An 18,022-nucleotide genomic window follows, 5' to 3' on the forward strand; every position below is an offset into this window, starting at 1 on the left:
TAAGTTTTTCGGCCATAAATAAATATATAAGTTTTAGTCCCAAAAAATAAAATAAAACTAAATTATTCATGTTGGGTAGGAAAAAAAAATTGTAATTCGAAAAATAAGGTGTAGTAATGATATTAATAGTAATAGTTAATAATGCTCTTTTTTAATTTTTTGACAGAAATATACTATTTTTTTTTATTTTCTATTGACTCGGTTAATTTTACTAATATTTTTGATAGGTTTAATTGTTAACATTAACCTAATAAGAATAATAAAATATGTATATATATGATGATAATAATGGTATGGTTTTGGATATTAGAAAGGCAGATTTGCATGGTGCATAGTCTCACACACAAACACTCACACGTACACAACCAACAACAACACCAACAGCAATAAACTCACCATTACCGCATTCTCTCATTCGAGAAAAAATAAAAAAGAAACAAAGAAAATACATCAAAAACCAAAACAGGCTAACCCATATCTTCTTCTTCTTCATCCACCTAATAACCGTTCTTTTCTTCTTCTTACGAACCCTAATTTCTTCCATCACCATGCTTTCTTCCTCATAGTTTCTTTCACTCCAACCAACTCTTTACTTTTTTTCCACCATTACGGTTTTCTCCTATTTTCCTCACTGATTTTTCCACGATCCTCACTTTCATCGCTCTTTCCTTTCTCTCCTTCGTCAATCGCTTCCCGATCCTTCCTTTTTTGAAGCTCCACGTCTCGATCTGTGAGTTTTTTTCTTTTGTTTATGCGCTTGTGTGTTTGGATTATCCGTTTTTTCTTTCTGATTATTTTTACCGATCGGTTTGGATTGTTGTTACCGATTAGGTAGTTCGATGACGGTTATTCCGTTTTTTGTTTTCGTAAATTTTGATTGTTTTTGTCTTCGTGTTTTTTTGGATGATCGGAATTAAGATTGGTATTTTTCGCTGAGTGTTGAATTCAAAAATCTGTTTTGATTATTTGTTTTTGGCGGTGTTGTTTTGTTGTTGTGGTTTCAGTTGAAGCAATCGGTGGGATTTGCAGGTTGGAAATTGTGTACTTTGTTTTGGTGACGAAGGATTAGGATAAAAACTTGTTGTTACTTTCTGTTTTTGTTTCTGTTAAATGGCTTAAACTACTGACCGACCATGATGATACAGGAATTGTGTGATAAATTTGGAATGCAGGAAGTGATGGATTTTTCTGTATGCTTTTAGTTTAGGTACATTCTTTTTGTTGTGGAGAGTATATTTTGCTGAAAGTAGAATATTTTTCTTGGTATCTAATCCTATTTCAGTGTGCTGCTTTCGTTATGTAGTTATCTGATGTTGAACTGAGTCTTGCTCCATAGATATTTATCCCACACTTTTTAGTTTTATGTGTAGATGTAGCTAAATATCTTTAGTTCATTTTGGAGGTTCTGTTATTGTTGCCTAAACAGGTTTGTCAGTGAATACCTTGATCTCATTTGTCTATTTGCTTTGATTATTTTAATTGCAGAGGTTTTTTGCTGTTTTTGGGGGCCACTAACGTGGGCTATGATTTGAATGGGGAGAGGATGCCAGAGTTGAGAAGTGGAGCTAGGAGGTCAAAGCGACTTGGAGATCTTCAGCCTGCTCCACTACCCGTTGATCAAGGAGAGAACTGGACTCAGCCTGCGCAAAATAGAACTAGGAGGAGAGTTGGAGGTGGAAGAGGAAGAGGCGGTAATGCCACTGGTGTAGGTAAAGCGTCTTCACCAGCTGTACCCACAAGGCGAACTGCAGCTGGTAGAGGCCGCGGAGCAAGATTGATTGATTTGGATCCTGAACCTTGTGAGGTCCTTCCAGAACCTGTTGCATTAAGGGCTCCGGAACCTCTTTACAATCACGTAGAGGTAGTCGCCAATAATAATATTGCGATGGAGGGTGGAAGTGGTGATAAGGTTGCAGTAGCTGAAGAAGAGGCAACCACAACCCCCGTGCCTGAGAGGGTATCTTCTTTTTTGCATGTTGCTTATCTTGCATTGCCTTAGTGCATTTCAAAGATGTCAATGCAATTTTGTTTTAATGTTGTGCCCTAGATTGTGGCCGCAGACCCTTTTTTAATACTAGGTTTTCGTAACAATGAGACATCAAAAACCTTGACGTCACTGCCCAGATTGCATTGTGGACCTTTTTTTAATATACTTTTTTAGTAACAATAATCACGACTGCAGTCTTTTTTAGGTTTTATGCATGCTGGGGCTGGGGATAATATGTATCATTTATTACATTTCTTCCTTGCTTTGCTGTTTTCCATTAATGTGTTGAACTGATATTAATTGGTCTCCTGTGGAAATTTGAGATGGCAATGGAGACTCTAGTTTTGCATTTTATTAAAACAACATTTGTTATGTTTTGGTTCACCAGTCCATTCGTCGATGAGTTATTATGGGCTGCGTTGTGATGTAGTTATCAACATCCTGTTAGTATAGGTTTGGTAGTATCTTATTTTATACGGACATTCTCATTATGCAGGTACAAGTTGGTAACTCTCCTGTATATAAGACAGAAAGGAAGTTGGGTAAGGGTGGTTTTGGCCAAGTGTATGTTGGCAGAAGGGTTAGCGGTGGATCTGAACGAACAGGTCCTGATGCTATCGAGGTATTACTCAGGCGTTCAATCTCTCTCTCTCTCTGTCTATATATATATATATATATATCAAATTCAATGAAATATTAGTAAATAACACCATGTGGGATGATACATTACCTTTTTCTTATTTAACTCTGTTTAAAGGTTGCACTCAAGTTTGAACATAGAAACAGTAAAGGTTGTAATTACGGGCCTCCTTATGAGTGGCAAGTTTACAGGTAAACAATCTGTCCTTCGTGTCTGAAAAGGCTTACCAAGAATACACTTTTTAAGCTTTCTCTAGTGCTTTAATTCTATATCCAATTCTCACTTTTGTATTTTCTGGCATCCATAAGCACTCTGAATGGTTGTTATGGCATTCCCTGGGTTCATTACAAGGGTCGACAAGGAGATTTCTACATTTTGGTGAGATATGGTTTCAACTTCCCTATATCAGCATATGTTGACTGGCTCTTCATTCTCTAAAGGAAAACGATTTATTTCAGGTGATGGACATACTTGGGCCCAGCCTTTGGGATGTATGGAATTCTCTTGGTCAATCGTAAGATTTGGACTCTTTCTTTCATTATATAGGTCCACTTGGTATTACTGCAAATTATTTGAGTTCATTCCATTTTGGCTCCACTGAATTTTTAGCATCTTGACAGGATGTCACCCAGTATGGCTGCTTGCATTGCAGTGGAGGCAATATCAATTCTTGAGAAGCTCCATTTGAAAGGGTAAATCCTTTTGATAGTTTTTTTTTTCAGGGTCAACAGTAATATTCCCATTTATTTTGACTAGGTTATGGGTGATTGCTTTCTATTTGTTAATTATAAATGAAACCTGTATCATTGAATCAGATTTGTGCATGGAGATGTAAAACCAGAAAACTTTTTGCTTGGTCAACCTGGAACAGCTGATGATAAGAAGTTATATCTTATTGATCTTGGTTTGGGTATGTGTCTTTTAAAACCAGTCAGTTTTGCATTTCCACTGAGTTTAATTTTCTCTAACCTTTGGTTTTAGTAATTTGGAGTTATACCATAGTAATATTATGATTGTGCATTAATGTCCATATCGTGTGTTGTCTTCAGCTTCTAGATGGAAGGATGCATCATCTGGTCAACACGTTGAATATGATCAGAGACCTGATATATTCAGGTTTGTAAACGTTATGAGTTTAACATATGCTAGATTATCTTGTGTGTAAATATTGATTATCTTTTGATATATTCAGCTTCTAGATTATCTTTTGTGTTTAAATATTGATATTTTGATAATATGCCTTTTTGTGCAGGGGAACGATAAGGTATGCTAGTGTACATGCACATTTAGGTAGGACTGGCAGTCGAAGGGATGATCTTGAGTCACTGGCGTACACATTGATATTTCTCATAAAAGGGAGATTGCCATGGCAGGGTTATCAGGTGTGTTTTGTAGTATCTCATCATGTGTAGATTATTGCTTTATAGGTTTAATCTTATATGATATGATTTCTCTCTTTCCCCCCCACAATCTACAGGGCGACAATAAAAGTTTTCTTGTTTGTAAGAAAAAAATGTCCACTTCTCCGGAGTTGATGTGCTGCTTTTGTCCTGCTCCATTTAAGCAGTTCCTTGAAGCAGTTACTAACATGAAATTTGACGAGGAGCCAAATTATTCCAAGCTTATATCACTTTTTGACAGCTTGATCGAACCATGCACTCCATTAAGACCTATTAGAATTGATGGAGCTTTAAAGGTTGTTTTACCCGTTTGTTGTATTTATTTTAATTTTTAGTGTGCTAAAGTGTTGTCTTTTCATGGATTGTGTTATTTCTCTGAATGCTAAACCTTTTCTATATATAGGTTGGTCAAAAGCGAGGACGGATGCTTATAAATCTGGAAGAAGATGAGCAGCCTAAGAAAAAAGTGCGATTAGGAAGTCCTGCTACTCAGTGGATATCAGTGTATAATGCACGCCGTCCCATGAAGCAGAGGTAATTAATACATCTTCAATATGACACATTAATAATATTGTTCTATATTGTGTTTTGTAAATTGATATTTGCTTTCTCCACTGTAACTATTTCCAAGTTTGTTTCTCTTCCTAGTTTTTTGTTGTTGTTGTTATTGGTTTCTTCTCCATGATTTTGGTTCTTGATTATTTAGCATTCATCTTTACATCCATTTTCTGGCTCCAATGATTCGGACGTATCACTGCCATACTAAATTGATGCTCTGAGTTCTTCACCTGCTAGGCCGCATGATGCATCACATTTCCCTCGAAGGGTTGTTTATTCATCCAATCATTCTCAAGAACAATCCCCTGCATCTGCATCAACCAATGCAGCATTTGGTTAAGTATAGAAATGTTAGACTCCCACAAACGAGGCTGTAATACATGATCATTTGTCACCTCCTTTGAGAACACTGCTGCATTTTCCATTTCTTTCCAACAAATATCTGGCAGGTTGGATCAATTTGTTAGGAACCCAGGAAAGAGCAATGAAGAGTTGATAGAAACAGTCAAAGAAATGAACTATTTTATTGATTACAGAGAATAGAATAAGAAAAGTAATTATTCCTCATGGATTTCCCTTTTACAACTTGGCCACTGCGTTTTTTCCCAAGTAACAAATCTGAATCCCCCTCCCCTATTAAAGCTAAACCATCCATATCCTTCTAACCTCTCTTACTAAGGATTTTAACTATTGATATGATTGTCTTGTAACTAACCATTGATATTTGGGGATCTCTTATCGTTTACTTAACTTCAAACTTGTTTAACTGGTTTAATTGATGTACCTGATCTTGAATTTATAGATTTTGATTAGGCATTGTACTTGTCTTATGACAGTGCTCTCTATAAAAATAGTTTAACCAAAGCAGTAATGCTATGTAATTGCTGGTGCATGGTAAGAGACTTGTCTTACAAGCATTGTACAGACAATGACAATTATTGCCCATTGTATGTGTTGTTTATTCATTTAAAAGTAGTCTCTTTATTTTGTTTGATTTAAGTAACACTTTGGTTGCAGATATCACTATAACGTAGCAGACAATAGACTCCGGCAGCATGTAGACAAGGGTATTGAGGATGGGCTGTATATAAGCTGTGTGGCCTCTTCAGCGAATTTGTGGGCTCTAATCATGGACGCAGGAACAGGGTTTTCTTCCCAGGTTTACGAGTTATCACCAGCCTTCCTGCACAAGGTTGGCTTTTTTCCCCATCCTTATATTTCTTTTCTATCAAGCAAATTTTTATGAAAGGAATAACTGATGTCTGGCTGCTGCTATTTTGATGATCACTTAGGATTGGATTATGGAGCAATGGGAGAAAAATTACTATATCAGTTCAATAGCTGGTGCAGTTAATGGGAGTTCCTTGGTTGTCATGTCCAAAGGTTTGATCATTACACCCTTTTACAACATTTATAGCTTTATGACATATACTCCTTTTTTCTCTTCAAATTGTCTATGCCATTTCTATTTGCTATTTATTATTTAGGAATAGCCTTACTAAATTGTTGTATCTTGCCTATTTATCATTGTCACCAACTCACCATTACCTTCACCTTTGCCACCCATGCCTGAAACGTAGATATTTTTTATGACATTTGTTATTTATTATTTTTTGGGTTGTTGGTGTGTTTATATTATGCTCTTATTTTATTTTTATGGGTGCTATGCCATCTAAGTTATGTCTGCCTGTCTGTACTAACCACTTCAAAATTGTAGGAGTGTACTGCAAGTGTTGGTCTATTTAATACCAATTTTAACTTTACCTTATATTAATGCGGATGTGATGAGGCTCACAGGTGCAAACCAGGACTCATTTGGCTCCTTCAAGAAGCCTGGCCTGAGTTTTTTCGTAATCCCAAAACCAGCTTTTGGAGCCTATTTCGGCCTCCTTGTATAAAGTTTTATGAAATTATAAAATGGTTTAAAAGACAAATTGATTATATCCATGTTCAATCTGATTTAGAAACATTGAATATTCTTAGAAGTATATGACTTGCTGTTTGTTATCTAATGGTAGACTCCTTGACGTGCAGGGACTCCTTATACACAGCAGTCCTACAAAGTGAGCGAATCATTTCCTTTCAAATGGATAAACAAGAAATGGAAAGAAGGATTCCATGTTACCTCCATGACTACTGCTGGCAGTCGCTGGGGTGTTGTCATGTCCAGGAATGCTGGGTATTCTGATCAGGTATATAACCTTTTTAACTTCAATTTTTGGCTATTTATGAAACTTTTTAATCTCTTAACATAATTCCATTTCATTCGGTGGTACAAGGTTGTGGAGCTTGACTTTTTGTATCCAAGTGAAGGAATCCATCGTCGATGGGAGAACAACTACCGAATTACTTCTATGGCTGCTACTAGTGATCAGGCAGCCTTCATACTTAGCATACCTAAACGCAAATTACTTGATGAAACTCAAGAAACTCTGCGTACATCTGCTTTCCCCAGCACACATGTAAAGGTATATTTTCCTTTACTGTGCCCCCATTATATGTTGATATTTATGCAGTTTTAGCATGCCTGATGGTATTAGGAAGTAGGAACCCCTTTTTAGCACGCCTGGGATTAGTGGTGGGTACTACTGATAGCTTGTGGTTGAGAAATATCCATCGCAGCTTTGGAAGGAAAGGAATATAAAAATAAATCCCAATTCTTCCCCTTGACTTTCGTCTTGGTGTGCCACTGTTACTCTTCCCCTTTTATTTTTTCAATCTCACAACTTATATTTCCATTATTATTTGCTAGTTTTAATGAGAATTGTAGTTGAGGATCTGATTGTTCATTGTTGAGAATGATCGATTATATATCAAATTGTGCTACTGCTATTATCAATCTTTGGTTTTTCCTCACAAAGTATTGATATCCTACTTGATGGTTTGCAGGAAAAATGGTCCAAGAATCTCTACATTGCTTCAATTTGTTACGGGCGAACTGTTTGCTAGCTTCTGTAGCAAACATTTGCTATGCCCTTCTGGAAAGATGGGAAGGTTTATGTGATAAAATTTGGATTGGGTTGGTTTGTTTTCAATCCGAAATCCTGTCAATGCCGAAAAAGCCTTCCCATATAAAAAATGCGTTATAATTGTATAAAAAAGAAAAGGTAAAGGAGAAAGAGAAGCGAGCTATGCTGTGTGAGGGGAGGGCATATTCAATGGGAGCAATGATTTGTTGAATGAGAATAGTATAACATGTTAAATGTGCTGGCTATTTTGGCCATGTTTCATGGTTGTGCTTTTAAAAAATTATTACGTTTTTGTATGTAATGATATAATTTTTACCAACATCATCATAAACATAAAACAATGAATTCTAAGCTATAATGATTTATAAATTTGAAGACTATTGTCCACAGTCCTTGACTAGTGGATTTACTATGCACGACATCGTAAGTAACTGACTAACTGGGGTCCACTTATATAATGATTAAAACACAATTTCTTTGAATAGTCAGTATGTTCTCGTGATAGGTGTCCCGATTGTTCAAGTTTCTTCGAAACTATGAGTGAGTGTTTTTGGTGATCAGCGTCTACAACGTTAATTTTTTTTTTGTGAAGAGGGGTTTTGGCTCAATTAGTTTGCATTAAATCTCTAGAAAAGATGAATAAATGTTCAATTTAGTGTTGAACCATTCTTTTTTCAATTTAGTTAAGATATATAAATATAAGAGTTAAATAGGGATAAACTGTTGATCTTGACATTCATATTAGATATCAATATATAATTAGTTTATATTTAATAAATACATCTATTTTCTCAAAAAATAATTAGTTCCTAAAGTAGGGAGCATTTGTTACTTTTAGTTCTTGTCAATGTATTATGGAGTAAGCATAATTTTATAAAGAAGACATTTTTGTTATTTCATATTTTTTTATACTGTTATTTCAGAGATTATTTTAAGATATTAGGCTTATCAAAAATATTTTTTAACAGATGTTTCTTGTCAAGTATTAGGGAGTAAACATATTTTTATAAAGAAGTCATAAATAAAGAAAATGTTATTTCATATTGAAGGTTATGTTCTCTAAGTTTGGTTTGTGACGACCAATATAGATATGGCAAGTTCAAGTTAATGGCAAAAACAATGACGGGAAGTGTATATGTACAATTCTATGACATTTTCACACAAAAATATCCTCAAATGTCATTTTCGCCTCAAATCCATTTCCTTCTTCAATTCTACATCAAACAAGGGGAAATGAGTGAACTATGAGCATTAATGCCAGAAAATTAAACAAATTACCCAAAAGTTCCCTCTATTAGGTTAGTATAAGTTGGACTAAATGTTGAGAGATCACTTTTATACTTAACCGTGTCAGCAATTCTTTCTATAGTGATGAATATATGAAGAAAAATTTTTTTGGAAGAAAACAATATTTTCACATATGAAATAATTGATAAGAGTTTGGATTGTCAGTTGAGGATTAGAATATATTGAACACTTATGCTTTTGAGAGGTGTATTGGATCAGAATTTTAAATGACAATTTTTGTATAAAAAAGTCTTGTAAATTTTAAAAGATTTACAAGATTTCAATAATTTTTAAGATTTTTAAAACCCTGTGAAGATTTATTATTTTAATTTTAAAGGATTTGTATTTTAAGAATTTGTGGAATTCGAAAGATTTTACGAATATGTAAGATTTCAAATGACTCAATTAGTTTTAAACAATCATTCAAGACAAATGATTGTAACAGACTGTCTAACATAATATTCTTAACACACTATTTTATTTGTTAAAATTCAAATTATCCCCACAAAATTCAATTCCACATATTTAAAATTATGTCGGTCATTATTGTTCTATCAATATAATTATTAATAATGTATAGAGAGATTAATAATTTATTTTTATTTTATTATCGTCACTCTTATATGAAATACTTTTATTGCTATCATCTCAATTATATTTTTTAAAGATGCACAAACTAGATTAATAATCCATTTTTTCTTGATATTGGATTCAAACAGATATTTGAAGGAGACTATCTTAGTGTGTGCTTAGTTCTGCGGTGACAAAACTAGATTTTATCAGAATTGATTTTTATTTAAAGTAAATTTAATAAAATTAGTTTATGTTTAGATACATCGATGTAAAAGTGATTCTTATCAATTCATGTTGTTTTGAATAATTTAAACAAAACTGCTTTTAGATGTATAACTATTAAAAGAGATTTTAATATGTATTTAAACTTATATTTCATTTATGTTTTATATAATTATTTAAATTTATTTTTAAATTATTAAATCAAATTGTTATAGATTATTTAAAAATATAGATTATATTATATTAAAAACTTCGTTACATAAATTGTAATTAGAAACGTAAAATTTGATAAAAGAATTCATAAAAAAAATACTAGGTTTAAGTGTCAGTTGAAAATTTAAATTCAAATCACAAATTTAAAATCGACACATTAAAAAATGTATAGTATGCTTAAAAAAATCACAATAGCACACGCAACGGACAAGGAAAAATATATAAACATCATTCTTGTAAAAAAAAACATGTATGGTTCACGCATAGAGTACAATACCAAAATAGCATATGAAACAAAACAAAAAAAAAAAAGAGTAAATTGAACAAAATATAATTATCTAAAACAAATAGAGGGGAAAGAAAAAACATAAAATGAGTATCAACTACTCCTTTATAAAAATTTGGGAATTGTCAAAAAGATTACTTATTTATTTTATTTAAAACATATTAAATCCACTGCTAATGTTTCTACTCATTGTATTATCTATTTTATTTCAAATATTTTAGCTACTTCAACTAAAAAAAAAAGAATCAATATTATAAACAATTTGATACATTTCATACAACTAAGTTTTAAACGTATGAATATATGTTCGATATAAATGTTTAGTTTGTCACTTTAAAAATTGGTCTGATTTGAACTGAACTTTTTCCTTGACTGCTCCATCAACTTTTCGTTTCTTTCAAACAAAATTTACTGATATATTTATTTTTACGAAAAATAAAGGTGTCAATGAAAAATAGATTAAATTACATTTGCGGTTCCTTAACTTAATTTCAGGTAACGTTTTAGTTATTTATATTATTTTTTTAAAAAAATTGGTTATTTATTTTAATTTTGAGTGACAATTTGATATTTTATGTTTTAAAATGTTAACAATGTTATCATTTTTTTACAAAAATTCAAAAAAACCATTCAATTTTTCAAACAAAACCCATAAAATTTATTATCATCTTTAATAAAATACAAATTTAATCAAATTCATAACTCAAATCTTGAAATAAACTCATATTTTCGTTATTTATTTGATGTTGTTGGAGATGAAAATATGAGTGTATTTGAATATTTGAGTTATGGATTTGATAAAATTTGCATTATATTGAAGATGATTATTAATTTTATGGGGTTTGGTTGAAAATTTTGATGATTTTTTTGAATTTTTGTATAAAAAAGGATAACATTGTTGAAATTTTAAAACATAAAATATCAAATTGTCACTAAAAATTAAAATAAAGTACCAACTTGAAAAAAAAAAAAGATAAAGGACTAAAACGTTACTTGAAATTAAGTTAAGGGACCACAAATATAATTTAGCCTAAAAAATATGATTTTTTTTTATATGATTTAATTAAGAAAAAAATTACAATTGTGTTATAAAAGTTATAAAAGAAAAAAAATTGTGTTCAATCACAACAATAAATAAACTCAATGTTTCTACTCATTGTATTATCTATTTTATTTCAAATATTTTAGCTACTTCAACTAAAAAAAAAAGAATCAATATTATAAACAATTTGATACATTTCATACAACTAAGTTTTAAACGTATGAATATATGTTCGATATAAATGTTTAGTTTGTCACTTTAAAAATTGGTCTGATTTGAACTGAACTTTTTCCTTGACTGCTCCATCAACTTTTCGTTTCTTTCAAACAAAATTTACTGATATATTTATTTTTACGAAAAATAAAGGTGTCAATGAAAAATAGATTAAATTACATTTGCGGTTCCTTAACTTAATTTCAGGTAACGTTTTAGTTATTTATATTATTTTTTTAAAAAAATTGGTTATTTATTTTAATTTTGAGTGACAATTTGATATTTTATGTTTTAAAATGTTAACAATGTTATCATTTTTTTACAAAAATTCAAAAAAACCATTCAATTTTTCAAACAAAACCCATAAAATTTATTATCATCTTTAATAAAATACAAATTTAATCAAATTCATAACTCAAATCTTGAAATAAACTCATATTTTCGTTATTTATTTGATGTTGTTGGAGATGAAAATATGAGTGTATTTGAATATTTGAGTTATGGATTTGATAAAATTTGCATTATATTGAAGATGATTATTAATTTTATGGGGTTTGGTTGAAAATTTTGATGATTTTTTTGAATTTTTGTATAAAAAAGGATAACATTGTTGAAATTTTAAAACATAAAATATCAAATTGTCACTAAAAATTAAAATAAAGTACCAACTTGAAAAAAAAAAAAGATAAAGGACTAAAACGTTACTTGAAATTAAGTTAAGGGACCACAAATATAATTTAGCCTAAAAAATATGATTTTTTTTTATATGATTTAATTAAGAAAAAAATTACAATTGTGTTATAAAAGTTATAAAAGAAAAAAAATTGTGTTCAATCACAACAATAAATAAACTCAAAGAGTCAAATAATATTATGTTAATATGTAAGAAAATCACTAATTCTATTCACAATAAAATAATAATTAGACCAAACTAAATTTTGTAATAAAATAGTCTGAAAGTTTATTTCACATTATTTTATAAAAGTTTACACTACTTATAGACTTTATAAATAGACGAACAAGTTAACATGACAATAACTTAAATTCTATTTCTTTTTATTAAATTAAGTTAAATTTTGAAATATAATATAACCTTTAAGAGATATAACATTATTCTACATCTTATTTCAATTTTATTTTATAATAATACTTTTAAATATGTCAAACATTAGTTAGATCGAGTATATTTAAATTACATAAAATATTAGTAAATTTATGATTTAACACAAAGAACAAAACTTAACAACAACAACAATAATAATAAAAATTATTCATATTTAATTGAGTAGGTCAGTCTAGTAGGCTTGAAATACTTTTTTGAATAACTTTAATGTGATGTTATGTTTAGTCTAAATAGATTTCTTAAAATGCTTTGGAAGTATTTCGAGAATAATATTTTAGAGAATGATATCTTAGGGGATATCTTGGGATATTACTCTCTAAAATAATTCATAGGGGATATTATTCTTTAAAATAAATTTTTGTACATTAGTCGCTCTAGCTATAGAATTTCTTAATTAGAAAAAAGTATTTCGAAATTATACAATATGTTTTTCTAAAACAATATATTTCATTCAAATGCTAAAATGACAATAGTACAATCAAATTGATTATCACTTAAAATATTTCTTATCCATATTTTGAGATCAACAATAAAGTAAAAATCAACTAATGATACACATAAATATTTAAGAAATCAATAAAAAACTACCTAACCAAAAACTTTATCTTATCAAACAAATTAATTTCTTCCACGTATAATCAACGATCAAGAATAATATAAGATTTACAATCTTTAGTTACTTCTATCTTTGAAAAAAAAAATATTTATTGTTGTTTACTTACATCGATTATATGTGATATTTGACATTCAATTAAATCTCTTTTTGACAATACATATGTAAATTTGGTAGATCGTTGAATTTAATGAGAGTCTCCTTAAACCCCTTATTAAAAATAGAGTGCTAAGTAAGTGAATCTTTTTTAGATATTTCAACAAACACATAAATTATAAACTTAAAACAAATAAAAATATCACAACAAGATAAAAAAAAAAAAGCAACACACGAGAAGAAAAACAAAAAGATCTTATCATCAAAGACAGTAACATCACAATTAGAAAACGAAATCATAAAATAAAACATATATAAAAAGAACTTATTTAAAAAGAAAATGAATTGAAGAGACGATTTCAAAATAAAAAATGAGTTTCCATCTTCATCTATTGGATAAAAAAAAAAAAAGAAGAGTAGAGACCTTTTTAGGTTTGGCAGGTGAAAAAGAATATTATACAATATATTGAGTGTTGACTTCTACTACTTATTTAATCACAACCCAGATCTAAATAGTTAATAAATAATACATAGTTTTCTTTACAAGTAATAAAAAATTGTTTTAATGGATCATGACAATAGTTGACGGTTCAAGAATGAAGATGACTTATGAGTGTATTGAACCTTTTAAAGGAATAATATGAACGGCCCATTATTGAAATTCAAAATCCAACGGCTGAAATCCAATAGAGTGTACATCACTTTTGCACTATTGGGAGGAGCCGCCACCTTTTATAGTTAAAACAAAACCAAAACCAAAACCTATCTCACTCTCTTCTCAACACATCATGGATTTCACTCCTCCGCCCATCGAAGACGGTTACGCCGCGGAGAAGCTTTTCAACAGCGGCTTCTCTTACACCTACGATGACCTTATCTTCCTCCCTCACTACATCGACTTCGCCGCCGATGCCGTCGACCTCTCCTCCCGTCTCAGCCGCAACATCCCTCTTTCTACTCCCTTCGTTGCTTCTCCCATGGACACCGTCTCCGAATCTGCCATGGCTTCCGCCATGGCCGCACTCGGAGGAATCGCTATTATTCATCCTAACACCACTCCCTCACGTCAAGCCGCCTTTATCCGCGCCGCCAAGTCACGCCGTGTTCCCATCCTCTCCGACCCCGTCTTCTTCTCTCCCTCCGACGTTATCGATTCCGAAGAAGATTTTGCAGCTTCTCCTTTCATCTTAGTAACAGAGTCCGGTCATTCCAAAGGGAAGTTTCTCGGTTTTGTTTCAAAGACTAATTATTTGAATCAAAACGATAAGGGCGCGAGAGTTTCCGATTATATGGAACCTCCACCGGCTGCTCTTCCATGGAGCTCTGACCTTGCGAGAATCGAAGAGGAGTTGGAGAATAAAAAGGAAAATGTTGTTGCTTTAGTGAAGGATGACGAGGTGGTGGATTTGGTAAGTAAGGAGGAGGTTGATAGGGTGAGAGGCTATCCGAAATTGGCAAGTGGAGGATCGGTTGGGGCCGATGGAGAGTGGCTGGTGGGTGCGGCGATAGGGACAAGGGAACAAGATAAGGAGAGGTTAGAGCATTTGGTGAAAGCTGGTGTGAATGCTGTAGTGTTGGATAGTTCTCAAGGGAACTCTATTTATCAATTGGAGATGATTAAGTATGTGAAGAAAGTTTATCCTGAGTTGGATGTTATTGGTGGGAATGTTGTCACTATGTATCAAGCTGATAATTTAATTCAAGCTGGCGTTGATGGCTTGAGAGTTGGTATGGGCTCTGGTTCTATTTGTACCACTCAAGAGGTTTGTGCTGTTGGGCGTGGTCAGGTATATTCTTTGTCTTTGTTGCTTCATAGCATTTATGTTTTTACAGTTTGTTGCATTTGGGTTTCGATTGTTATGTGTCTTTTTTTTAATTGATGAAGCCTTGAGTATGTGTTATTTAGAGATTTCATTCGACTAGTAGAATAGGATTGAGACAATGTTTTTTTGCAGTTGTGACCGCATATAGAATAATACACATAATGTTTCATTTGTGATATCAAAATTCACAATTTAAATCGTGGAAATGCATGATTTTACAAACTTGCTCTCCTGGAATTAGTCAGATCGCATAAGCTCTTCATGGGGTTTGTGCGGCATACCTTGACGTTGGAGTGGGGCAATCTCTCTTTTCTATAATCATTCTTTTAAGGATTAAAAAAGGTCAAAGATGAACCTTTAGATAGTGATGATTTTCTTGCTGACAAATTCCAGATTTTGATTGAGGCCTTGATTCTTAATATTGAGTTTATGCTTGTCAGGGAACTGCTGTATACAAGGTCTCATCCATTGCTTATAAAAGTGGAGTTCCTGTGATTGCTGACGGTGGTATCTCAAACTCTGGTCATATTGTGAAGGCTTTGTCGTTGGGAGCATCAACTGTTATGATGGGAAGCTTCTTAGCTGGTAGCATTGAGGCTCCTGGGGCTTATGTATATCAGGTACGAAAGCCTGATGGAATCTTGTGAATTGTGGTAGTAAACTTTTCCTACGATTAGAAGCTTGTGCCCTGTGTGTAGATGAAACTGTTGTAGAGAAAACCTTTTTAAAAATAAAGAAAAGCAGAAAAAGATTGTGTATAATAATGCCTGTTAAACTTTAAAGATGTGTTAGTCTTGTGAAAGGGAAAACTATGTGTGTATAATAACAGCAGATTAAATTCTTTCTGAGATGATTGTTTTTTTTACTTGGTATGGATATGGATACTGATATAGTGGGAGAGTCTTTGGAAACAACGTTGTTCATATTATTGGGTTTGAGCATCTTAACAAATAGCTGACCAATTTACATGTTGGAGACATGAAAATTAGACACAATAAAAGCTTATAATATTTTGTACAATTCGACAAAAATAAAGCGTCTAATATCTTGTACAATACATGGTTTGGTTGTTCCTGTAACTTAGTTTCATAATTTTGTTGTTGCCCTTTCTTTACTTGTTCTGCACCAGAATGGCCAACGAGTAAAAAAGTATAGAGGAATGGGTTCCCTTGAAGCTATGACTCAAGGCAGTGATCAAAGGTACCTTGGTGATACAGCAAAACTTAAAATTGCTCAGGGGGTTGTTGGAGCTGTTAAAGATAAGGGTTCCGTCTTGAAGTTCGTTCCATACACCATGCAAGCTGTCAGGCAAGGGTTTCAAGATATTGGTGCCAACTCTTTGCAGTCTGCACATGACCTTCTAAGATCCAGGGTGTTAAGGCTAGAGGTATGGTTCACTGGGTCTTCTTGTTATTTCTTTCTTGCTCTGGTTTTATCATTAGCAGTCAACATAGTTCATTTGCACAATCAACATAGTTGATAACTTGATATTGCTTGTTGACTGATTTTCCAATCTTCTATTGAACTCATGTAAATAGCTTTTTTCAATGGAAGTTACTTATGGAAAAGGTAGGAAACTACGAATAGGATAAAGTTACTTTCTAGAATTAAAAAAAGCCTTGTATTGTATGCTGTTTCATTCGTTAACCAATAAAAGGTAAAATATATTGGAGAAACTACACCCGCATTTCGTGAGAATGTTAAAGTGAGACAAGCACCTCTTCTATTTTGTAGAAGATACTGATCTCCCATCAATTACACTCACCTCCTACCTAGTTTGTAAAAAAATAAAATAATAGCAGTGTGAGTCATTTGAACATGTTCTAGTGGAGGTTAGTGCAATTTCTCTAATAAATAAAAACACTTCGTGACTTGGTTAGTGCTTGTTTAAAAATAAAAGGGATGTGTGTGTCATTTAAGCATAACTCAGGGGAGCTGAGTTTATTTTCCTTAAGATGGAAGTATTTGTTTAAAAAATAAAAGTGATGTGTGTGTCATTTAACTTTTAAGCATAGCTCAGTTGATAGGATTCATCCAATGGGAGTCAAGTCTTAAATAAATCTATGTAGTTGGGTCCTGTTAACATTTTGAATTGTAAAAAAAGGAGACAGCACTGTAATGTAATTGTTGATTGTTCAGGGGGATTTTCTTATATTTATGATCATACGAATTCCCAAATTGGTATGCACGTCCTCATATGATTATATTTGTTCTTTGAATAATAGTAGTTTGGTACCACTATCAATAACTTTTTGGTTTATAATAATGTGTAATAAAGTGTCTTTTAAGCACTACATTGATTTCATAATATTTTGATGCGGACACAATGGATGTTGTAAATATATTTCCGCTACCATATAGTATTGTTACTCAATTACATAATTCTTAAAAATTTGATTGCTTTGTCCCCAGGTTCGTACTGGAGCAGCACAGGTTGAAGGTGGAATTCATGGGCTGGTTTCTTATGAAAAGAAATACTATTGAAGTATGAGACCATCATAAATCAAAAGCTGTGTAGAAGTTGTTGCAATTAGTATAAAAGATGGGAGCACCTCCATTGGAGACCCACTGTGATTTCGCGGAATATAATCTGGGTTTCATGCTAGACATTACTATTTCATGTTCTCTTTTTGCCTTCTCAATGTTAATTTTTACGGATTGTTTTAAATTTTGCCTTCTAACGTAATTAGTAATGTCAGGTGAATTGAAGAAATTGTTATAATGGGTTAGTTGGGATGTAGACGAAATGGTAAACACCATGAAAAATCTTCAGTCTAACAATATTACATTGTGATGGAGTTAGGTCTTACTGACATGGATCTTATGGTTTTATTATAAACAATTTTTTCTTTCACATATGTTACAAATTTTGCAACAAAATTGATTATATACACTTTTTTTCAGAGTACTAACAGTTCACTCTAATTTTTTTCCAAGAGTATAACCAGTTTAATACTTTAATTTAAGTTTGTCATAT

At 32.0% G+C, this 18,022-nt stretch overlaps 2 protein-coding genes across 3 annotated transcripts; both read left to right on the forward strand.

The window, feature by feature from the left end:
- The first annotated feature begins 335 nt into the window (after positions 1–335).
- LOC101504885 (casein kinase 1-like protein HD16) lies at positions 336–7,970 on the forward strand. 2 transcript variants are annotated; one of them, XM_004493096.4, is made up of 18 exons: positions 336–730; positions 1,146–1,207; positions 1,486–1,957; positions 2,484–2,609; positions 2,745–2,818; positions 2,936–3,005; positions 3,086–3,141; positions 3,248–3,319; positions 3,443–3,537; positions 3,677–3,743; positions 3,880–4,009; positions 4,105–4,323; positions 4,431–4,561; positions 5,603–5,777; positions 5,878–5,968; positions 6,620–6,777; positions 6,865–7,053; positions 7,475–7,970. In XM_004493096.4, exons 3-18 carry the CDS (start codon positions 1,544–1,546, stop codon positions 7,532–7,534), a joined length of 2,127 nt encoding a protein of 708 aa, XP_004493153.1. In that variant the 5' UTR covers positions 336–730; positions 1,146–1,207; positions 1,486–1,543; the 3' UTR covers positions 7,535–7,970. The 2 variants fall into 2 exon arrangements, with proteins under 2 accessions (XP_004493153.1, XP_004493152.1); XM_004493095.4 differs by lacking the exon at positions 1,146–1,207.
- A 5,989-nt stretch (positions 7,971–13,959) lies between these two features.
- On the forward strand, positions 13,960–17,903 carry LOC101505413 (inosine-5'-monophosphate dehydrogenase-like). Its single transcript, XM_004493097.4, has 4 exons — positions 13,960–15,009; positions 15,486–15,665; positions 16,175–16,432; positions 17,458–17,903. Exons 1-4 carry the CDS (start codon positions 14,011–14,013, stop codon positions 17,527–17,529), a joined length of 1,509 nt encoding a protein of 502 aa, XP_004493154.1. The 5' UTR covers positions 13,960–14,010; the 3' UTR covers positions 17,530–17,903.
- The last annotated feature ends 119 nt before the right edge of the window (positions 17,904–18,022 follow it).

This window comes from Cicer arietinum, chromosome 3 (assembly GCF_000331145.2).
Source record: "Cicer arietinum cultivar CDC Frontier isolate Library 1 chromosome 3, Cicar.CDCFrontier_v2.0, whole genome shotgun sequence".
NCBI classification, from domain to species: Eukaryota; Viridiplantae; Streptophyta; class Magnoliopsida; order Fabales; family Fabaceae; genus Cicer; species Cicer arietinum.